At 37.0% G+C, this 24,752-nt stretch overlaps 1 protein-coding gene across 1 annotated transcript in view; it reads right to left on the minus strand.

Annotated features, from left to right (window-relative positions):
• Positions 1–24,752, minus strand: part of PPP1R9A (protein phosphatase 1 regulatory subunit 9A) — a 350,686-nt gene that overhangs the window by 57,329 nt on the left and 268,605 nt on the right. Inside the window, 5 exon segments of the mRNA XM_070369831.1 lie at positions 5,270–5,441; positions 6,387–6,483; positions 7,927–8,156; positions 10,739–10,792; positions 24,302–24,457. Coding sequence (XP_070225932.1) covers positions 5,270–5,441; positions 6,387–6,483; positions 7,927–8,156; positions 10,739–10,792; positions 24,302–24,457 — 709 coding nt within the window.

Here is a 24,752-nt window from a genome sequence, read left to right on the forward strand (position 1 = left end):
TTGTTTACTTTCCTTTGCTCTTCTTGATAAAGACTTTATTTAAATATGAGTGAATTATCAAAAAATGATTCAATTCAGAAAAATCAGATTCAGTGCAAACCAATAAGCTAACAACTGGGTCACAACAAGCAAGGATAGGGCCAATGATCAAAGAACTGGCTTGTGTGAATACCTAAGCAGGCTCAAAGTTCTACTGACATGTCCATAAGTCCCAGGTCTTCAACTTACTGAGTTCAGGATTCAAATGTAGACTACTATCTCAGAGATCTACTTTTAAGAAATCTTGGGCCTTAATGCCAACAGCCAAACCATTTTGTGGAAAAAGACTAAGGGAAAGCAGAAACAGCAGGAAGGTATTATTTTCTCTAAGTTATTCTTAAATAACCTAAAAGGTAGCTAAGAAATATTTGTATTTTTAAAGATGTCAGAATTGACTAATTAATTCCAGCCACAGTCTATTACGAAAGTGCCTTCTCTGGTGACTTAGATGGTAAAGAATCCGCCTGCTAGGCGGGAGACCTGGCTTTGATCCCTGGGTTGGGAAGATACCCTGGAGGAGGGCATGGCAACTCCCAGTCCAGTATTCTTGCCTGGAAAATCCCCACGGACAGAGAAACCTGGCGGACTACAGTAGATGGGGTTACAAAGAGTCGGACGTGACTGAACGACGAAGCACAAGACTTTCCTATAATCTGCTATCTTGCAATTTAAGTCATTTTCTTCTTGCACAGTTTTCCTTAGAGTTAAGAAATAGAAAGTAACTAAAGGAACTAAGGATAAAATGCTTTATATATAATATTCCATGTTCATACTTTGGAGAAGATAACATTCAGTGTTATTTAACCAGTGGTCTACTGGCTGAGTAGATGGGTATGAAATAAAACAAGTATTTGGTAGTAATGCCCAAAATTCAAAGGGATCCTTGAATCACACTTACAAACCTACTAGTGACCCAGTTCCTGTTATGCCTCAATGCTATTAACGGTATTGCTTTGGATTTTCTGACTTCTTATGATTTCAGCCTTTTCTGAAGGCAGAGTTCCCATCAGTTGTCTAAGAGAAGCAGCGGATTCCAAAAAAGCAGTACAGTTCAGCTGCATAGTTAAGAACATGGGCTGTAGAGCTGGATGAGAACAGCTCTCCTGCTCACTGAGCATGTATGCTGTATCCTTCATCACTCAGTCATGTTCGACTCTTTGTGACCCCCATGGACTGCAGCCCACCAGGCTCCTCTGTCCATGGGGATTCTCCAGGCAAGCATACTGGAGTAGGTGGCCATGCCCTCCTCCAGGGATCTTCCCTACCCAGGGATTGAACTAAGGTCTCTCTCATTGTAGGCAGATTCTTTACCGTCTGAACCACCACAGTGAGCCAGGGCAGACGGCTTAATTTCTTCACCTACGGTTTCTGATCTGTAAAATGGGATGACAGCAGTACTATTCTTAGGGTTGTTATGAGAATTAAGTGAATTATTCTGACTTACTTAAAACACTGCCTGCCCTGTAGAACTGCCCTGTAGAACTATTGCGTTGTTTCCCATAAATATTTTTTTAAGTGAAGTATAGTTGATTTACAATATTGTGTTAGAAAGTATTGCTTGTTATCATTATTGTTGACTTTGCAAATGTTATCTTTTTCCATTAATAGAGTTTTTAATTTCTAAGAAAAAATAAAACTGTTAATGGGTCACAATGCTTACATAATTAAGTATAAACTGTTCTTCATGCATCCAAAGCCTACTTTTACTCCAAAAATACCCTACGACACACCTTGAACGTAAGGTCCCACCTTTAACATAAGGTTTCTGAATCAGGAAAAATTATTCTAATTTTATTCACTTTTTTCCCATCTTAAACCTCCCTCTCCATCTCTTAAAATGTTCATATTATCTATTCATTTCATATCAACCCTTCCCTGGTGGCTCAGTAATTAAAGAATCTGCCTGCAATGCAAGAGACCTGGGTTTGATCCCTGAGGAGAAAGAAATGGCAACCCACTCCTGCATTCTTGCTTGAAGAAGTTCATGGACAGAGGAGTCATGGGGTTATAAGAGTCGGACACGACTTAGCAACTAAACCAACCAAAACCTTCTCCTGCCCCATCTGGAATACCTGGAGGCTCAATAAGAGCATGTTATTTAAGTGAGTTTTTTTAGGGAATTTAATCAAACTACAACTACAACTCTTCCTTCTACCAGGATCTCTCTAACAAGCCTGTTCTCTGCGCTTTTCCTAATCCTGACTTGAATATCTGGGTGGCCACAGACATTTCTCGTCACTTCAGGGCCTCTGGATACAAACTGGAGAACTCGTATATAGACCAGCATTACTCAGACACTAAGAAATTACAAACGTGAAACCTGGCAGCAGGACAAAACTCATTTTTCACAGCCTGAGACACATGTAAACTAGTACCTGCCAGGCATGCTGGTGTAAACTAGAAGTGCTTGAGTCTGTTGTGTCTCTTGGTGAAAAAAACAAAACAAAGAACTGTTATACTTGCTTCATGTACTTCAAGAAAAAAGTATCAAACTGTATTAAATAATATGTTTGTATACATAATCTGCCAACTCTTTTTTTTTTGCTACATGGTGCAGCTTGTGCGAAGCTTAGTTCCCAGACCAGGGATTGAATCTGGGACCCTCGTCGGTGAGTGTGAAGAGTCCTAACCACTGGACTGCCAGGAAATTCCCAATATGTCCACATTTTAATGAGATATTTCAGTAGGCTTAGTTTATAGAAAAAGCCATATGTATGATGTTTGAATAGAAATTTAACTGTGGTAAATTTCAGCATGATTTTAAAAATGGTTTTATCACTCTAAATATGTACAATAATTTGATGAAAGAGTCACACAATTAATCCATCCACAGTTGGGAAGCTTGTTCCTAAAAGAGGATGAGTTCTTGAGAACAAGTGACTGCTTACATGCTCTTTCTTTCCTCCTCTTGCTTTTCTGCCTCTTTCACCCTCTCTTTCTCTTTCTTTCACTATTTCATTCCAACATGGTTTTTCTCTGACCTGTAATTGATAATCCTTTTGCTTCACTGAGCTGACTCAGACCCAAAAAGATGCTAAACCACTCATTCTATCAATAAGACTCCAGTGCTTAGAAAACAAATCAGAGCTGGACAGTCTACAGGAGGTGAGGAGACAAAGCCCTGCACCTCAAGGGTGAAAACTAGCAGAACCGACCTCCACTGCTGTATCTGTCCTGGGGCAAAAAGGTGTGTGCTTGGGGGTGGGGTGGTAATTAAATGCCAAATGACCTGTGTTTGGTCCGCTGCTTTACTTCCTTTTCTAAACCTGGACGACTTCAGCGTTCCCTAGCAACAGAAGCAAAGGATCAATTTAGAAAAGTGCTTTCCAGAGCATTCCTATCTAGCTACTGACCAAGCCATTTTAGTTTATGTGATCAAGCAATTGAAATTCAAGGAGATTTATCGCTGACTGCCCTCGGCAGCAAAACTGGAAGAGAACCGTTTGATATGTATGCTGCTAACGTCTGAGGTGACTGATTCCACCTCTACCGCACAAGCACGAACTGGTTTCAGGGAGAATTAGTAGTCTCTGCATTTCACCGGAACCGACAGTGTTGCTAGGGAAACTGATAATTATGTGGCAAAATGGAGGGTGTAGGATAGAAGAAAAAGAAGAAACGTAAGATTCTAAAGAAATGTAAGGTTCTGATCCAAATCAACATATTAACAATAAAGTATGTTGATCTTCTGTAGTCATATAATTTAATAAATACTGTTAATTATATGTTTGACAAGATACTGATTTCTGAACTAAAAGAAATGAAGCAGACGTTGCAAAGTCACTGGTTACTGATAATATTTTGTGTATGGCACAGCAGGAATATATATTTATTATAAAAACTACAGTGAATCTGAAGAATTAAAATATTCAAAAAAGTGGGAAAAAACACACTGATTTGATTTCCATTTTTTAAGAAAATCAGCTTACAGAGTTCCAGATAAAAAATTGTAACTCTATAATGCTCTAATAAAATTTATTTTTTTCGTCTCAAACACTGTTTAGGGGGGAGAAGAAAGAAGTGTTGCTATTTTTATATTATGCATAGTAAAAAAAACCAGCCTAGAGAAGTTGAATGGCCTTCCCGAAGTCACACACTTCTTCAGTTAGTGGTAATGTTGGTGTGAAACACTTTTCTTTCACCACTGGGAGGCATTATTTACAGACTATGTCATAGTAAGGGAAAACACAGCAAATGGATGTAAACTTAGTGAAGACACTCAAATCTCTAAATATTACTTCGATTTTAAATGAAAATTTCCAATACTTTCATTTTTAACAGCTAAGAGTTTAGTTCTGAAAGTTAATGATATGATATTAACACTTGCTTATCCAGAAAATCTCCCTGGAGACATTGTAATATGTGTGAAAGGGCATCAGAGAATCACACAGCTCATCAGTGACCTCAGTTTTACTGCATGTCAAACCACTGCTTGTGAGTTGTCAGTCCCTTCCTGACAATGCTACGGCATGACATTCTTTTATTTTCACTCTTTCTAACGTCCACTAGGTAGAAATTTTAAGAGATGAAATTGAAAGTTTTATGTCTTCCTATGTATTCATGTTAATAAATTCTTAACACATTTTTAAATTTATAAATATACTACACATATTAAAGTATTCACATTCTTATACACGCAATCCATGTACAGGTGCGCTGGGGGAAGAAAATAAGTGATTCATTTATGGTTGGTATATGAACAAAGACCATTTCCTTTATTAATAGGAAATGTTTCTAGTGTTTTGGTCTGATTTGGTCTTTGACAGGAAAGAATGAGACATATATACAAGTCATCAAGGTAAAAGCAGAAAACTATACAGAACTTCTTAACTCAATGAATTCTAAATGATGGAAGTGGGCAGTCAGCCTTCTGATGTTATGAAAAAGATCTTCATTCTAGGGACTAAAAAATCATAATCCTTAAGGAGTAACTCACCCTAGATGGGATAAACTATCAGTTTACGGCAGTTCATTAAGCGTATCAAGTTTATGTGGTTTAAAATTAGTATCTGGCTTGTCAAACTTGAAATTTTGCTGTTTTTTTTACTTCAAAGATTTATTTTTGATAAAACAAGAGCAAAATGATAGGTTACTATTTTGATAAGCCCTTTCTTCTTTCCCAAAGCAGGAAAGCTTTTGCACCTTTTAAATCTCTGAGTAAAACAAAGAAGAATGTAAGGCCACATTTTACAGTCATTAAAAACCATTTTTATGGTTAGGTTGAACAAACCTTGACTTAGGCCATCTTGACAAGATGTCTGCTTGATATCCAAGTTCTCCAAGGTATCTCCTTTAGAGACCTCACCAAGAGATGTCCTTCTCTCAAAGATATTGTTGTTGTTGTTAACTTGAGTCCCATTTTGCTTCAGTAGCCTGAACACCTCAGTTTCCAAATCTCTAATCTAAGAGAGAAGAAAAAAAAAAACCAATATACTCATGAAACCATAAACCAGCACTCTTCTCCAAGCACTAGGCAAAACTACCCTATTATTCTTTTTCTTTAATTTTATTAAAAGGTAGTTGATTTACAATATTGTGTTAAATTCTGCTGTAGAGCAAAGTGACTCAGTTTTATATATATATGTATATATACATGCACACATGTGTGTGTATATATATAGTCTTTTCCACTATGATTTATCATGGGCTTCCCTGGTAGCTCAGTTGGCAAAGAATCCACCTGCAATGCAAGAGACTCAGGTTTGATCCCTGGGTCAGGAAAATCCCATTGAGAAGGAAATGGCAACCCAATCCGGTATTCTTGCCTGGAAAATCCCATGGAGAGAAGAATCTGGTGGACTCCAGTGTATGGGGTCACAAAGATAAATTCTATGATTTATCTTTTTATCATAGTCTATGATTTATCACAGAATATTGAGTATAGCTCCCTATCCAACCTATGCATAATAGTCTGCATCTGCTAATCCCAAATTCCCAGTCTTTTCATCACCTCCCCTTAGCAACCACAAGCCTGTTCTCTATGTCTGTAAGTCTTTTTTTATTTCATAGACATGTTCATTTTGGTAGTATTTTAGATTCCACGTGAGTGATATCATATGGTTTCGTCTTTGTCTTTCTGACTTATTTTGCTTAGTGTGAGAATCTGTAGGTCCATCCATGCCAAAAGAATGGCATCATTTCATTCTTTTTAACGGTTAAGTACTATTCCACTGCATAAATGCACCGTATCTTCTTTACCCATTCATCTGTGACAGACGCTAGGCTGTCTCTGCGTCTTAGTGTCTGCAGTGAGTCGTCCTGACATGGACACAGGGGTGCGTGTGTCTTTTCGAGTTAAGCTCTGTCTGGCTATTCTGTCATCCAGTGGCTCTGTGCACAGGACTCACCCGCACTTGCAAGCCTTGAACTTCCACGAGATGAGCTTTCTCCAAATCTTCTATTTTCTTTCTTTCTGCTTCCTGTCTTTTGATGAAATCAAGTTCTCTTAAGGAGAAAATAATAGATCTCAGTGCATCAAATACTCAATAAATGAGGAAATACAAAAATTCTTATCTGAAGCAAAGAGCCACACAGTGAAATAAGTAACTAGACAGCTATTTAAATAAATAAAACTCACTCACAGAGAAAAGGTATCTAGTAATGAAAGCAAATAAAATGTTTTAAAGATATACAAGGTAAATAAAAATGCTTTGATTCTGCTTACTGAGCTTTTCATTTGTAGCTCCTGATTCTGGAGCACCTGTTCATACTTGGATAGAAGCTACTGAACTAATGACCCACCTTGGTTATTTAGTGGAGATAATTACATGTTCAGTAGAAATAATTCCACATTTATAAAGTCGTTTACCTAGTAAACTGATGGAATGGATGGTAAGAGTTTTTAAAAGATAATTATTATAAGACTGCTTCTTAGAAATGACAATAGGCTGAATGGGCCAGAAACACAGAGGGGAAGCTGTCACTACACATCTAAGGATATCATGAGGACAAGGAGAAATATCAAATGTGGTAGAATTTATTATAAAATTATTACATGAAATAAGAGTTAGGAATACTTTTAATAAGAATTAAAATAGAGATGTATTGAATTCACAGTTGTAAGAAAAACTGCTTCCTTTTTAAGATACTTTTATAGCAATACCTTTTAAACATTAAAACCATTGTTTCCATGATAGGAAATAACAGATACCATGAATCTTACATATATGCTTGGCTTTTAAGGCTTGACAGGCAAGGCCAGAAGGGATACTAGAGTTACTTTCTAAGTAACTGATGAAAAAATATGGTAAGAATCTTCCTAGTCTCCCTGAAATTACACCAAGATCCAACAGATGGAAGCAAAGCAGCATTAGCTTGAAAATAGGTGTTGAAATTTAAAAGCCAAGTGTGGTGATGGTCTCTCACTGTAGTGAACCAAGGACCTTGTGAGTCTCTCACAAGGAAAGGAAAGTAACAGGGCAAGGGGTCTTGTCAGTCAATATTTCCACTATCTGTAGTGGGAAAATTCTTTAGTTAACTGATTCTAAGAACAGAAACAGAAGGCCCCAGTTGCTGCTCTGAACGCACCATATCCAACAGTCATTTTGCATGACTTCAACTTGGCTTCCTGCTTCTAAATTACATACGTTTCAAAAGGACAGAGGTTCAAATGCTTTAACAGTTACAATAAATGATTAACCAACAGCAAAAACAAGAACAAAACAGGAAGTTGCCAAAAAATTATAGAAGAAACAAAATACAATCAACACATGAAACACTGATGTAAGAGATTTCTAAAACGTACTGTCTATTTATTATTTTAAGTATGCTCCTTAAAGGGATGACTCTGAGGTCATCTTTTCTTTTCCACTAGATACTACAAAACTACTGGATATAAGACTTCTTTAGATGCACACAAAAATCGTTACATCATTAGAAGCTGCTTACTTTTGTTGAAAATCCTTGATCAGTTTCTTTGCCTTGTTGTACTTCTTTTCCAAGGCCTGATACTGGCTTTGAGTCTCTTTGAGGTGCTCGTTCACTGTGTGGCATAATGTTTGGGCCTCAATCCAGTAGCTCTCCAACTTCATCATTCTTTCTTTATTCTCTTCTATATTCTGTTGAAGTTGAGTTTTTTCTAGTTCCCACCTCACTTTCTCATTTTCTGCAGCTTGCAGCTGGACAGAGCAAATGTCAAACCAAGGATATTTCTGGGTACTTTTATAGCAAACATCTCTCATACTTTTACAGCATATTTTAGAATAAATTCCATTATTACATATACTCAATCATGAAATACATTGAAATGAGAAGAGCAAGTATGATTTTCATTATTATAGAGATTATAAAACAGAAGCCTTGAAAAGTGAAATGGTTGTCCAATGTCACACATCTGATAAATGATAAAACATGGATCTGTTTCCAACTCCCAGGATCTTTCCAGAGCATACCATGCAGCGTATGAAATTCTCCAAGCAGTAAAAAATGTTTTAGAATTTGACTGATTCTATCCAATGAACTTCAACATGCTTTTAGAGTTGTTTTTAAAACATACAATTATATGTAAAATGTTAACTAAAAAAGGAGTGGGGAGACGGCAAGCTGGGAAGGAGAGGGGCAGAGCACAGTATGGCCAATGATTAAGAGGCAGACCCTGGAGTCATATAGTTTAGATTTGAATTCCAGCTCTGCCAACACTGGCCTTTAAACCTCGGACAAGTAACTGAAGTCTTCTAAGACTAAATTGTTATATGTAAAAGAGAACTGTGATATATCACATCAGCATGCTTGGAAAAGCTCCTTGGGGATAATAGTCTGATAAAAGTTATTTTTACTTTGTCTTAATCCCTTTTGACGATATTATCACATACTTTATTTCAACTGACTCATGAAAACAGCCTGTAGCTCATTATTTTGCTGACATTGTTCTGAGTTTCTAAAGCCGGATAAATGCCAATTTGCATAAAAGTATAAATGACAGTGTAAGTAAAAATATAAATTATTCCTGAACTAATTTAAGTCTCTCTGATGGAAAAGAAAGGCAGCTTCCTCTGGTTTCTGCTTTCCAGAAAGTTTAGGAACAGATAAGACCCTGGTCCAAATCCCTCATTTCTACGGAAATTCAAGACTGATCTCTTAGGTAAGGGATCAAAGGTCATTTATTGACACTAGCCATCTAACCTTTACACTAGTGCTGCATCCATTTCACGTGCCTCTGGTATAGTTTAAAAGGGTGCAGAGTCATTACAAGCTATTAATATCAATTTTCAAAATCTGAAACATTCCAAAATCGCACAGCATTCGGCAAATGGAAATATACATATGTTTTTATATGTATTTTAAACTAAGTACATTGGCAAAACAGATTGCAAAGTAAAGTAGTCAGAACCATTTCAAAATTAGGAATTCTATTATCAACATGGATATAAAGAATAACAGTAAAGCAAGTTAATCTGTGGATATTAGCATAGGTAATAGAATGTTGGCACAGCCAATATAATTTTGAAAAAAAAAATACTCATTTATAGATTTTTCTAAATTAAATACCTAACACATAAGCCTTGTTAAAGCACTTGCAATCAGAGGGCAATCTTTTTCCCCCAACTGTAACCCAACAATTAAAAATCTTCTATTCTTCCATTCTATGCCAAGAAACAATAGAAATTTAAAACAGGACTGGGTTTTTACCTGCACCTTTTATTAAGCAGTGTTTTGTGTTCAAGTTGCTTATTTACCAATCTCTACTAATTTAAAAATTATTATTCACAGAGCTTGGCTGAAACCATGAATGATGTATAGACATGTTTTGACTAAAGAACTACAGAGTTATTAGCTGAAAATACCATTTACCTAAAATAGCCTTGCTAATTTATCTCCATTTAAAACACATGGAAAAAACAAAACAAGTGTATATACTGTGAACAGGGAAACGGACTATTAGTGGTGTGGGAGGAATTACGTCTCAATTATTAGAAGACCATAAAAAAAACACATTAACTGTGTTTTTAAAGTAATTCAAAAGATATTTTAAAATCTTTGAGACTACATATTTGATAAAACTAGACACAGTTCAAGAAACTGAAACTTACCTTATAATTTACCAATTAAAAATGCCCTTTTGAACTTCGCATTATTTCATATATAAACTAAAAATATATACTCCTTTTATCAAGACCTGTTTTTTCCCACAAATTTAAATGACATGAACTAAACTTGTCTAAAGATTTCTGGTAGCATCTGGAACCTAAAATAAATTATTCATATATTAATTAAATTTCACAGTATTTCATTACTAGAAATTTGAATTTTTCTTTATGAAACCTAATTAATGTGCTATGTTAATAAAAACACATTATTTCTGGTAAGCTAAAAATAAATAAAATGATTATATTTATTTAAAATAAAATAAAAGAGAAAGAGATACAGTATAACAGCTTGTGCTTAAGGATTAGTGGTCAAAATGTAGTTTGAATGCTTGAACTATTATAAACATTTACTTCTTGAGAAAGTTCAGAGGGAATTGGCCACATAGGTGCAAATATGCAAATGTGTAATTTTAAAATCCTGTGCTACTTTCACTGAGGGGTGCTGACCCCCTGAGGGTGTGCGCTGTTAGGTTTTCCCACTAACAGTGGGAACGAATCTCTCATTTGTGTTCTTCTAAATGTACACAAACAAAGCATTTAGTGCTTGGGTTGAATTTATTCACAGCATCTGGAGTTTAGAAAGTACAGTTCAAACACCATGTATTGCTGCTTACCTTGGTCTTCAATTTTTGAATCTCTGCTTCTGTAACTGCATGTTTGATTTGCAACTGAAAATGGAAAAGAAAGGAAAAAAATCTGAACTAAGCGTATCTATATTTTTCTACATTTTTAAAGCCTTAGCAGCTGGCAGAATACCTTATTATATAGCTGAAGGGCTAGGAAAATGCTACGGTGCAGCAGGTTGTAAATTAAAATGTCTAGTGTGTAAAATGACTCTCTAGGTGCGAACTAATTAAACACAGGGTTTATGGTCCACGCTCCCTAACATCAGATTAGGTTATGAATTTAATTGCTCAGGGACCAAAGAGAAGGAAACACATTTTCCTGCCCTCCTTGCAGCTCTTCCTTTGTGATTTGAGTGTCAAGGAATTGTTTCCTTGCGGTCTTGAGGACTGAACAGCTTCAGCAGGCAGACGGGCAGTGGGAAGCTTCGATTCCAAATCTGGAAGGAAGGCGGCGCTCTGGTTCCGCGAGTGGCACGCATTTTAGCTTAGCAGCTCTTTTACAGCTCGGGCTGCGGCTGCAAAGCTGAAGAGGACGATGCAGGTCGGCGACAAGATGTGTAATTTCCTTTTTACATTGCAGGTAAAAGTACAGATCTAGATGTCCGTCCTTTAAGTCATTTACTCATACTGAGGGCCTGGACCCTCCAAAGCTTCAGCTGCGGTTGATTCTCTCTAGAGCCACCATTTAGATTTGTTTTGCTTCTCCCTTCCCCCCACTTTGCTTTCTTTGTAAAGGAAGAAAAATGAAGGAAACAATCACTCTTTAAGGAATAAAAAAAAAAAATTATGGAAAACAATTTCTAGGTTGGAAATCACTTTTCTAAAATGCTTGGAGGCAGATGTTTTTGGAATTCAGAGTTCTTCCAATTTCAGAAACTTAGTAAGATGCATTTTCCATAAATTGCTGACTGCCCACAGCAGGGTCTGTGGAGGTGCTCTATAATCAAATAAATACATGAATATCTTTGCCACCAAACATGTGAATATTGTGACTAAGTGAGGTACATAAAGACTGTAAATAGTAGCCTATCAATTTTGGTCAGATTTACTACCGTCTGCTACAAAATTATTTTAAAATAATCTTTTCAGAGCATTTTGAATTTAGGCTTATACAGAGGGACCTGTAATCTTCCCATATAACTGTAATCAAATAAGTCTAAGGTTTTCTTATCAGAAAGATAGCTAATGAAAAGACAGAAATGTGAACCTTTGGAGATCACACCACCTCACAAACCTCAGCCCTCTCTCTGGTTTGTAATCTTAATTTCCTTGGTTTTTGCCTGACCACTAGGGACGTATGGGAAGGATGAAGAGGGAAAGAAGTTAGAATCCAGGGTTAGATGCTGATGAATAAGAGCCCAGAAACGGAGAGTCCCAAGTTCCTTATCAAATTCCCCTTCCGTGATGCTCTCAGGTCTCGTTCGAGGTGTAAGTCTCTGTGGGCTACAAAGCTGCATCTCTGCTCCTGCTCCTGTGGGGTGACCCTGAAACTTTTACATCTGATTCTGCCCTGCTCACTCATTTTACTCTCCTGCTTTCGGGCGCGGTTGCTCTTGCAGTCTTGCCTATGCAGCTGTGGCTCCTTTCACCCTCTCCGTTCCCAGGGGCTTCTGCACTCCACAGTCTCGAGGGGCAAGTACTCTTAGTCAGCCAAGACTAAGAAAGGATGATTTAAAGGACTAAAATACGATTACTCCAACTCTGCTTCTTAGATAAAAGTCCTAAATGCTGTAAAATGTTGCACCTGAAATAAAACCAACTTCTCTAGTTCTAGTTGAAGAGTAGCAAGAAATCAAGAGCAGATTTTATGATGAATGCTGCAACTATCAGCAAGTGCCGTATTTTATTTTCTCAGCGGTTAACTCCCTGTAGGGTAACCAATTATATTGCAATACAATGTGTTAGGACTTTGGATTTTCTTTGTTCAAATTACCATGTTCTGTAGCAAGCTACAGCTCTGGGCCCCAGTTTCCAATATGCAAAATGAGAGGGCAGGATGGGAAGAACACCACAGCCTCTGCAAGTACTACAGGTGTGACGTTTTACGAAATGAAGACCCTGGAGGTGACTGTCATGGTTGCAGAGTGGAGAAACTCATCCCACGCCAGCATTTTCATTCCTAGGAATGCATACGCTGGATTAATCAAGTGACATGTGGGACAAACCAAGGGGAAACTGTGAAACAGCCAGGCTGATTTTCAGTTATCCTACCCCTCCCATCTCACCGAAACAGATGACAGAAGAGAACTGAACTCATAAAGCAGCAAGGTGAGAACACTGATAAAAGCTTAGAGTGTTTGTTACTCGGTACAGCCCAGTCCTTCAGCTATAGGAAAGCAGAACGAGGTCTGTAAATTCAGACGTTATTCAGAAGATGGACAAAAGTTTTAGTGCAAGGCTTCCCTAATACTAATACAGCCTAAAATGATAGATATGTAATTATTATGTAATTATTTTAATCCCCCATGCACCTTAACACAATGTCTAGAAATCCACCACTATTAAAAGGAAAAGCATTAAAAATAAACTAACTGAACTTTTTCATTTTATATAGGAAGAAACTGTGTTTCAGTAGCTTAAGCTGCAGAGCTAATAAGTATCAAAGCCAGGTTTTATAAATTCCAGTCCATAGTCCTTTCTGCTAGCTCCAAATTTCTTACATTTGTAGCATCCTTTCCCTTTTGTTATGTCCTCCTTCCTCACTGCGAATGGATCTGTGAGGGAGGTAGGACAGGCACTATTAACCTCATTGTTCAGACAGGCAAAGAGGCTCAGAGAAGTTACATGGGCTCTTCAAGTTCCCAGCAGAAGCGGGTGGTGGAGAGGAAATTATCCCAGGTCTGACCGCACCTACTCCGTTCCTCCCTTCCTCTGTACCTCATCGGAACCAGCTTTGGACACACTTTTCATCTGATCATCATGGAAACGCTGAGGCACGTGTGATCACTGTCACCTCTCAGGAAAGAAGATAAGATTCCACCTGGAAACCATGAGTCACTTCCGGGGTCTGAGTATTCTCATACTACATACAACATGGTGTTCAATCATTTGCTTTTAGTCACTGAGCTTAGAAATTTCTCAGGCATTATTCAACCTGCATTTACTGAATGAGACTATGTGCCAGACGCTGTGCTAGTCACTGAGGATACATGAGAGCTACACAGAATCTACCTTTGAAACACTTACTTCGAGGAGAGTAATAAATACCACCTCCTGAAAGAAGTTTCCAGATGCATGAGAAAAACTCAGGAACTTCGCATGACCTGCGGCTTTGGCCTATGTGTCATATGGCCTATGTGTCATATTTCCAAACTTGGACCCTTGCCTCCCAGGCAAAGTGGGCAACGGTGGGGGGCTGGGATACCTCCGTTTCATGAGGAAGACGAAACTGCTTTTCAAAGAGGTACAGTGACTTGAAACAAGAAGCACAGTGCATACCAAATTGAATTTTCTTGTTCTAAAGCAGTTCTCCTTCCACGTTTAATAGCCTTTCCAAAGTACAAGTATAAGGGTTTGCAGACAACAGCTGGCTGCAGGGAGCAGGGTCTACATAACTGCTTAATAGACACAGAACCTGAAATACCTTTTGGAACTTTTAGAACTTCAGAGAATATAGGTTTGGAGAGACGACTTGGGAAGAGAGGATATAAAGAAAAAGAAAAAGTTAAGGACTGCAGGTCAATGTCTATAAGGCCAATGTCTTTCATCTTTTCTGTCCTCTTGAACATGAATGCCATCGATATCCACCCCAGGATTACAGTACAAATAAACACATGCACTCTTACAAAGAACAGCAGCTCTCATGTAACATTCTGCGGGTATACCTGCTGTGTTTATTTTCTGTTTATTTCTTTCAAAAAGATGAATACAGAACACGTACTCATATCACTGAATTAATATATCCAAATATAACTGCACAGGAAACAGAAACATTTTTATGCATAAACATTATAAGACTGAACTTCTGCATTCTTTACTTATCTTGTACAGGCACGTAAATCATTTTTTCTCTAAAAAGGAAATATGTTATCTTTGCAGGAAATATTTTAAGAGCTCTCTAGTACTGGAGATTTTACATCCTCTGTTCTTATTTTGGTGGTGGTGGTATGTGTGCTCAGTCCGACTTTCTGTGATCCCATGAACTTTGTGACCCTCCTCCCGCTGCCCCCGCCCAGGCTCCTCTGTCCATGGGATTCTTAGGCAAGAATACAGGAGTGGGTTGCCATTTTCTACTCCAGGGGATACTCCCGACCTATGTCTCCCAACCCGTGTCTCCCAAGTCTCCTGCATTAGCAGGCCAATTCTTTACAACTAAGCCACCTGGGAAGCTCGTTCTTACAAGGGCAAAATAATAACTGATATTTGCATACAACTTTATGCAGTGGTTTCAGCATTGAAATCAGAATTCTTACAATTATATCTGTGATCATGTGATTGCAGTCTGTCTTACCCATGATAGCTTAAGTTCTAGAAAAGAAGAAATCAGGGCTGCTCTTGCCTGTATTTGGTGCCATTAAAATTAAGCTAGGCTATATTTCTTTACAATTTCTGCTCAAAGGTTTATAAATGGTACCTATCTTTACATTTACATAGAAGAACACTCAGGGAATAGACTATGCAAAACTAGTTGAAATCGGCTGATTGAATGCTGTCATAACCTAATTTGAATGGCAACACTAATTGCAGTATATGCAGCATAGAGTGACACAGTCCACCAAGTCACTCTCTAAGTGACTCATAAACTGGTTATTCATGGGGATGGTGCTGGATGTAGGTGACGGCCTATAATTACAGTTCCTTTTAAAATAAATACCTGTTTATTGTTAAGTACATAACAATGTTTTACCTTCTTGACATATTAATGGACAGTTCCATAAAGGTAACTTTATTATCTAATGCATTAATAACTTTTTCTAAATTACTTTCATAGATTTTCTATGACTTAATTAGGCAAAATAACATATTTTTTAGACTCCATTTTTTCCCTCCAGATAAATGCAGAACTGTTTTTCCTGGGAGCTAATACTTATGACTCTCAAGAAGGAATGGTGTTGGGAAGCGCTGACAGTCCACTGACCAGGTACCTGGCCAGCAGTTTCTGATTCAGCCTCTTCCTACTTTCCAATACATATCCAGTGAAATCATATTAGAAAAGAAAAACTCACAACCAAACTGATACTGAAACTAAAAACAACTGTTACTAGAATGTGAGTCATGAAGCTGAATTAAGAAAAATCTATCCAAGCTTCACTATCTTCACTCCAAAGACAGGGAGGTGCCTTGTGCCTCTCTCACCAACAGCGTGAGACACCAAGTTTATCAATGAGGAAGAAGGCAAACTCTACTGTCTCTCCTGGAGTGCCTTCACACCAGGCTCTCTCACTCTCCGCCTCCTGTGTTCATTCAGAAAGCAACTGCTACATGAGAAAAAGAATTCAGGAAGGTGGCTGACAGTGGCACGTTGCATACTTACAGCTCCAGACTCCAACGTGCAGCAATATGGACAGGGACAGTCCCAGTAAGTGCTTTGAGAGCAAGGAATAGCTTTTCTTTCTTTAACTTACAGAGCTGCATGGTGAGATCTGGACATCGCACATTAGTACAGAGAACTGCTTTAGATGAGAGGCTGCCAGAAAGCAGCAACCAGGCTGGGAACTAGGCACACAGACATGTCCTCCTGACGGAGGTCCAGCAACGGGCTTTGTGGTTTCAAAAAGTGAAAAATTCCTGATTAACACTGGATACAAAAATGGTTTGTGCCTCATTGAAGATAAATAGATGAGAAAAAGGCAAAACTAAGCCTATTACTAAATTCTTCAGATCAGGGAAAAGAAAATATCAACTTGAAAATTCAAATAAGTAAACCTGTGAAAATAATGTATCCCATAAATAAAAAGATATTTTAAGGTAACTCTACGGAATACCAGGATGAAGAGAAAGTAAAGAGGCATGAAAAATGAATGGAGAACACGGAAACTAAAATGTATGAAAAGAATTAAGTTGTTAGAAGCGCTAAAAAAGCATACAGAAACTTGAAGTCAAAGCATACTTAATGCTACAGAGAGGTGAAACACTGATGTGAGAGGACACGTTTGAGGACAATCTCAGGCGTGGGAAAAAACAGAGAAGAAAAGAAAGGTAAAAAGATAATACTAGAGACAGTGTTTCTAAGGAAACAGAAACTGAAAAAAATTCAAAACCTGAAGAAAATATTCACAGACCAAATTGAAAACATAAACACAAACACAGAACAGGAAAACAGATTAGGAAAAAAGAAAGGAGACCCACTTTAAGAAATTGTGATGAAAAATTTAAAGTACAAAGTTAAAGTAATACAAGTATCCAAATGGCTGTTGTTGTTAGATTTTTCTTTTACAGTATGCAGTGCTAGGTCAAAAAAATTAGCCTGTGCAACAACACTTTTAGGGGAAGAGGTGGTGAATTAAAATGTTAAAACCAGCTAATCATTACTCTTGTGTCAGTATTAGAGGGGAGGAGAGGTGGATGAATGTATGTGAAGGCTATTATTTGGTTAAATGGTAAAGACATAGCTGCTGGTCTGCCTTTCATGTTGCTGGGTGAAAATATCCTAAGACAGAGTCAAAGCTACTTGAGAGTAACTGTTAGAGAAGAGAATAAACATGTGTAACTGTTAAGCAGCAGATGAAAAAGTGATATATCTAACAGCAAGCAGGTAAAAAAGATAAAAACAAAACAAAAAGCAGCATGGAAATTATGAAATCAGGTGGTAGATGTAAGTTCTAATAGTAAAATAATTAAATATAAATGGGGTAAACTGACCAATTACCTGACAGAGACTCCTAGAGTAGAATAACAGTAAGATTTAGGAATATGTTGACTAAAGGAAACACAGTTGTGAAAAGTACACAGAATGGTTGAAAATAAAGAGATGGAAGAAATAGATACTCTGCAGCAAATATGAAGCCAAAGAAAGGCAGTGCTGAATTTTTACAAACAAAACAGAATTTGTAGTAAAATGTGTCATTAGAAAACAAGAGAGATATTACAATAAATTGAAAAGTTGCAATAATCCTGAACATATATGTTCAGTTCAGTTCAGTCGCTCAGTCCTGTCTGACTCTTTGTGACCCCTTGAATCGCAGTATGCCAGGCCCACCTGTCCAAAACCATCTCCGGGAGTTCACTCAAACTCACGTCCATCGAGTCGGTGATTCCATCCAGCCATCTCATCCTCTATCGTCCCTTCTTCCTCGTGCCCCCAATCCCTCCCAGCATCAGAGTCTTTTCCAATGAGTCAACTCTTCGCATGAGGTGGCCAAAGTACTAGAGTTTCAGCTTCAGCATCATTCCCTCCAAAGAAATCCCAGGGCTGATCTCCTTTAGAATGGACTGGTTAGATCTCCTTTCAGTCCAAAGGACTCTCATGAGTCTTCAACATCACAGTTCAAAAGCATCAATTCTTCAGCACTCAGCTTTCTTCACAGTCCAACTCTCACATCCATACATGACCACTGGAAAAACCATAGCCTTGACTAGAAGGACCTTTGTTGGCAAAGTAATGTCTCTGCTTTTCAATATGCTGTCTAGGTTGGTCATAACTTTTCTTCCAAGGAGTAAGCGTCTTTTAATTTCATGGCTGCAGTTACCATCTGCAGTGATTTTGGAGCCCCCCAAAATAAAGTCTAACACTGTTTCCACTGTTTCCCATCTATTTGCCATGAAGTGATGGGACCAGATGCCATGATCTTCGTTTTCTGAATGTTGAGCTTTAAGCCAACTTTTTCACTCTCTTCTTTCACTTTCATCAAGAGGCTTTTTAGTTCCTCTTCACTTTCTGCCATAAGGGTGGTGTCATCTGCATATCTGAGGTAATTGATATTTCTCCCGGCAATCTTGATTCCAGCTTGTGCTTCTTCCAGCCCAGTGTTTCTCATGATGTACTCTGCATATAAGTTAAATAAGCAGGGTGACAATATACAGCCTTGATGTACTCCTTTTCGTATTTGGAACCAGTCTGTTGTTCCATGTCCAGTTCTAACTGTTGCTTCCTAACCTGCATACAGATTTCTCAAGAGGCAGGTCAGGTGGTCTCGTATGCCCATCTCTTGAAGAATTTTCCAAAGTTTATTGTGATCCACAGAGTCAAAGGCTTTGGCATAGTCAATAAAGCAGAAATAGATGTTTTTCTGGAACTCCCTTGCTTTTTCGATGATCCAGCGGATATTGGCAATTTGATCTCTGGTTCCTCTGCCTTTTCTAAAACCAGCTTGCGCATCTGGAAGTTCTCGGTTCAGATATTGTTGAAGCCTGGCTTGGAGAATTTTGAGCATTACTTTACTAGTGTGTGAGATGAGTGCAATTGTGTGGTAGTTTAAGTATTCTCTGGCATTGCCTTTAAATATATAAAACTGCAACTGCTATAATTATAGGAAGAAAGAAACTGTAGCTGATGATTTTAACTTATACTTTTCACAATTGGTACATCAAACCACAAAATCTAAGCCACGCTACAGAGAAGACATTTGTATGTTTGTATTATTAATCTTATCGATATAAATTTAATGCTTATATAAATTTCATATCAAAGTACAGGATATGTGTGATGTTTACATACATAAGAAATATTTAAATACAACTATTTATGAATTAAGCTACAAAAGAAATCTTGAAAATTCAAAACAGATACTATACAGAATATTTTTTCTGAATAGTGTCATAAAATCAGAACTCAATAACAAAAGGATAGCAAAATAAAGTATATAGGTGTGGAAAGTAAAATATACCCGTAAATAATTCTTGTGTTAAAGAGAAAAGTTGCATATAGCTAAAGCAATATTCAGGGAAAAAATTATAGCTTTAAATGTACTTATCAAAATATAAGGGTTATCAGAAAAATAAACATATTGAATGCAACTGATAAATATCAAAAAATAAAACAGGAGAAAAAATAAAGATATTGGTGAGAAAAAAAAATAAAGATATTGGTAGGAAAAAATAAGTATTTTTAAATTTAAAAATAAAAATGGAAATGTAAAGCTAACTTGACAGATAAATTCTAGAAAAAAACTAAGAAAAAATTGAGCATTTTCAAAGCAAAAAGAATAAAAAAAAAAGTAACTAGTTACAGCTACTAAAGATTTCACTATTTTAAAGCCATATTATAAAAATATAAGTTAATAGATATGAATACCTAGAGGAAATATATGAATCTCTTGAGAAATACAAAATACCAAAGTTGGCCCAAGAAAAACTTGAAAAGAGTAATAGCTATTATAAAATGTATTCTAAAAATCTTCCTCCACAAATGCACATATGGTTTTATAGCTGAGTAATAACAAACTTTCAGGGAACACAAATTTTGATCTTATGAAAGTCATTAAGTCTCTTTTATAAAAGTCATTTCTGAAAATAGAAAAATAATGAAGACTTCTTTACTTATATTGGAGCTAATATAACCTCCCTTTGTGGCAGCTTTTGATTAATCCACTCTGGTTAAGACTTTCTATTACTTACAGGTGACACTTACATAATAGAGGGGACTATAAAATTTGAGGGAGGATCAGAAAGAGACTTTAATTAAACAGATATGTTCCATGAACTTGGATTAAAAGAGTCAATGTGATAAAAATGCCAGTTTTTTGCAAGTTAATTTACTAGCTTAACGAAATTACAATAAAAAATGCAAAGAAGTTTCTTCAAGGGAGTTAAAATGATTCAAATGTTTTCTTGAATAACTTGAAAAGCAAAGGAATTTTTGAAGAGAAGTGTTAGGTGGATCTGATTTATTTCATTAATGTTTTATATATATTCTAACATTACTGCACCAAAGATTAATGAGAAAATGAAACAGAATATGAAGGTCAAAGGCAGTCCAGAGTGTAAAGACAAATACTGCAGATAATAATGCTGGCCTTCCAACCAGAAGGAAACGGTTAAAGGAACATTTAATAAATTGTGCTAGCCCCCTCGTCAACTGTTTGGGAAATTAAATAGCTGTCTTGTATTATACAACAAATTCTAGTTTGTTTGATATCGTTCATTCACCAAATATTTAACCACTAAGTATATCCAAGAACTATGGATAAAATATTCAACAGAAAATAGAGGAGGTTAGAGTTCAGTTACAAGATATTTAATAGGCTAAAAAGAGGAATGATTGCAAGAATGTTAGTATAATGCACTTTGCCCAAACAGTATAACATATACTTTTGGTTGAAATAATATAATTAAGAGAACTCTTTCTGTAATATGAGTTTTTTTTTTTACAGACTCCAACACAAAATGACTCTCCACCTCCACCCCAGATTCTGTGCATAATTTTGGGCATGTTATGTTAATCACATAGAGAAGTTTAAAGCTGTGGCAGTGGCAGTGTACAGGACACCAATCCTGTGACAGAGAGCCAGGCAGCTGACACTCTGTGGTAAACCCCTGAACAAATGAACATATTCATATGTTAAATATAAAACAAAAGAGAATAAAAGGACTTTAAGTGAAATGACACAGTATTTGCCTGTTTTAGAGGTGGTGACAAACGTTCAATTCTTAAAAGCCAAAATTAAAAATGCAGATTTGGTTACTCAGGCTAAAACTAAATCAGCCATGTTACAAAGAATGGTTCCAGATCACAGAGCAGCCTACACCAATGTAGGCAATCATTTTCTCTAACAGTGCAAATAGCACTTTAGGATTTAGAGGTTATATGGTTTCCGTGCAATTAGTTAGCTTTACTGCTGTAGAATGAAAACTGCCACAAACAAATAGACAATAATAAATAACAACATATAAATGAATGTCTATGGCTGTGTTTGAATAAAACTTTATTTATAAAAAAAAGCAGTGGATCAGATTTGGCCAATGGGCCATAGTTTACTGACCCCCAGTCTAGATCATGTAGCTATCTGCACTATGGAGTCCATTTCAAACAATATTTATGCAATATTGAGTACTTGGCTAAATTCAGAAAATGGAGGCTATAACCTTTATTTACTATTTCTGCTTTTTAAGCTCTTTAACTTCCATTAAAAAAAAAAAAACATGTATTCTAATTCCAGCTCAATTATCTTCCAAAGAGCAGGGATCATGCTCACCTGGCAACATGGAAGTTACACAATAGACTTTTCCCAAGGAGCACAACCTTGTTCTCACTGCCTCAAAGTCAGATTGAGAGCTACAATATTCAAGGAAGACTGTTTAAAGAACAGACAGTTCATCTGCTCTCCAGATAATATGTTATTCTAGGCCACATCAGAGCTGAGCAGGAAGGGATTATACCACTTCCACTTGGGCACTTCTCTGCGTTGTTCTTTGAAGATATCAGTTAATCTAGAAAGCCTTTATAAGAGATGGTCCGAAGACAGGAATTGCTATTCCACTGTAAGAGAATTCTGATCATTAGATAATAGTGTACTTCATTGTCACCAAGATGTTTGCATCTGATTTAGAACTAGGAATAGTCATACATTGTCTGAAAAACCCATGTATTCTGCTTGAATGACTCTGTGAACTATATAAATGAAAATGGTTCAATCTGACTAATAATAACATGTGAAAGAGAAATGGGCATTCTAAACACATTCATTGGCAAATTGGTACTAAGTACAAGTCCCTCAAATACTCATATTCTGTAATCTAATAATACCACTGCAAGAAATTATCCTAAGGAAAATGTAATATTTGTTACAATATTATTTTTAATAATTTTAAAAGAACTGGAAACAGAGGAACTGTTCTAAAACAAGGGGTGAAGTAAATCATATAAGATCCATAAGATAAACAGTAAATAAGCATCATTTTTGGAAAAATATTTGATGACATGGGAAGATCCTAACAATACAGTTTTTAGTATCAAGAGCAGGAGTTTAACATAGTATATATCCTATAATATCAAATACCACAATATTGGGATCATGAATGATTTTGGGGGCATTTATACAAATCTGTACTTTCCAAAACCCTATAATGAACGTAAGTTGTTTTATTTAATAAAAACTTATATTTGAAAAGTACATTCACTTTGATACTGGCCTCACAAATTTGTCATGAGGAATTAAAAAGGTAAGTCAATATACTAGATGTCTTAGGTATAACATGAGAACATATAAATTTCTCTGTTGGGCTTCCCTGGTGTTCCAGTGGTTGAGAATCTGCCTTGCAATGCACAGGAGGCCTGTTCCATCCCTGGTCCCAGAAGATCCCACATGCTGTGGAGCAACTAAGCCCAAGAGCAGCAACTACTGAGCCCAGGAGCCCTAAAGCCCTGCTCTGTAACAAGAGGAGCCATTGCAATGAGAAGCTCACGCATCCTCATGAGAGAGTAGCCCCCCTTGCCAAAAAGCCTGCGTGCAGCAACGAAGACCCAGCACAGCTATAAACAAACAAACAAATAAATTTTTAAGTCCCTGTTCCTAACACATCAAAATTAGATATTAGAAATCTGCAATTATCAACCTTGTTTTTCTTGAAAAGGAAAATATGCTTTCCAAGTGGGGTCAAGTCCCTAAGAGACTTGTAACCACAGAACAGTGGTTTTCAAGCCTCAGTGCTTCAGAGTTATTTATTGCAGGGAGGTTGTAAATAATGACATATTTGTTTTCAACAATGGAGGAAGTTCCACAAAACAACAGAGAGTGAAATGCCTGGGGACACATTCATCACTGTTTCTATTTTACATGTTGAGGTTCTGAGAAGTTAATCTGGAGGAAGAGTTTTGTGGTTATCTACATTCCCTTCACTCCCTCGGGATCCTGGCCCATTTCTGACAGCTCCTGCCTCAGGACTGAATTGCCCAGGCTATCCTACCTGGATTAGACTGATGGGCAGCATCAGCCAGAGGAGAGGAGGGTCTTGGTATGTTATCACCCTCACTCCAAAGTTGTCGTTTTTAGCAGTGGCTGCATCTTACAAAGCTGCAGATGGTGAATGGCCTGCCTTCAAACAAAGGTTATCTCTTTCCCTCTTCACCTATTAAGTCAACAGATGGTGTCAGCTTCTGCTGCTGCTGGTCCCTGTGTGCTGTAGTATCACTTGGTAGTTCTGTTAACTCATTCAACCATATTCTAAGATAAAATCAAAAGTTTTAAAAAAAGTGTTTTTTTTTCCTTGAACTTTTTCAAGAAATTGAACTTTCTTCAATTAAGCCACTTGGGAATACCATCTAATCCCTGCTGGAATCTTGTCTAGTTTAGGGGGGAAAAAAAATCCTTTTTAGCAATCACTGCCTTTGAGGAAACCAGCTCCCGAAACTTTCATAAAGCTTTAAACATACAACCTGAACTTATCACAAAAAAATGCAAATTAAAGCTGTAGCTTGAAATTATGGAACAGACAAGTTAGCAACTGTCACCATGACAAATAATGATTGTATTAATTTAATGCATTTAAATTAATGACTGTATAATGAGATCTACTTAACTTTTGCCTTGAAATTCAATGAGATTCTGGACAATCTGTAATTGAAAGGCATTCTTTTGAAAACCGACTATTCTTAATATATTTTTCTAACAAAAGTATATACTTAATAATGAAATGGACAGGTAGAGAAAAATATTTTGCAGATTGGCAACTTACCTCTTTGAACTTGTGACTGAGCTTGCTTGTATCCAGGTCTGAGGGGGAAAACACGTCCTCGTTCTCAGGCAGCTCGAAGACTTCGATGGCCATGTCGCCTCCAGGAAGAACAGGCCCTACGTCGTCCTCCTCTTCATCTGTGGCATATTCTCCTGTCTAAAAGGAAGGGAACTTCAGAAACCCAGCTGTTATTACTCAGGTGGAGGTGGGCTATTTTTAAAATATTTTATAAAAGAGAAATAAAATATGTCACACCAAGTGGTAAAAGTGTAAGTAGGCTTTTGAGTCAAGCATGCCTCATGCAGCTAGGGTTACAAATGTTAGTTCAAAGATCCAAAGTGACAGGTCTGTGCCGTGTATAAGTGCATTTCTAAAAGTCTAACAGCATCGGCAGTATCTTCAGTGAAGCAACAAACTATTCTAAATCTAAGTATTTGATGGGGTTTTGTGA

Source organism: Bos mutus, chromosome 4 (genome assembly GCF_027580195.1).
Source record: "Bos mutus isolate GX-2022 chromosome 4, NWIPB_WYAK_1.1, whole genome shotgun sequence".
Classification (NCBI taxonomy): domain Eukaryota; kingdom Metazoa; phylum Chordata; class Mammalia; order Artiodactyla; family Bovidae; genus Bos; species Bos mutus.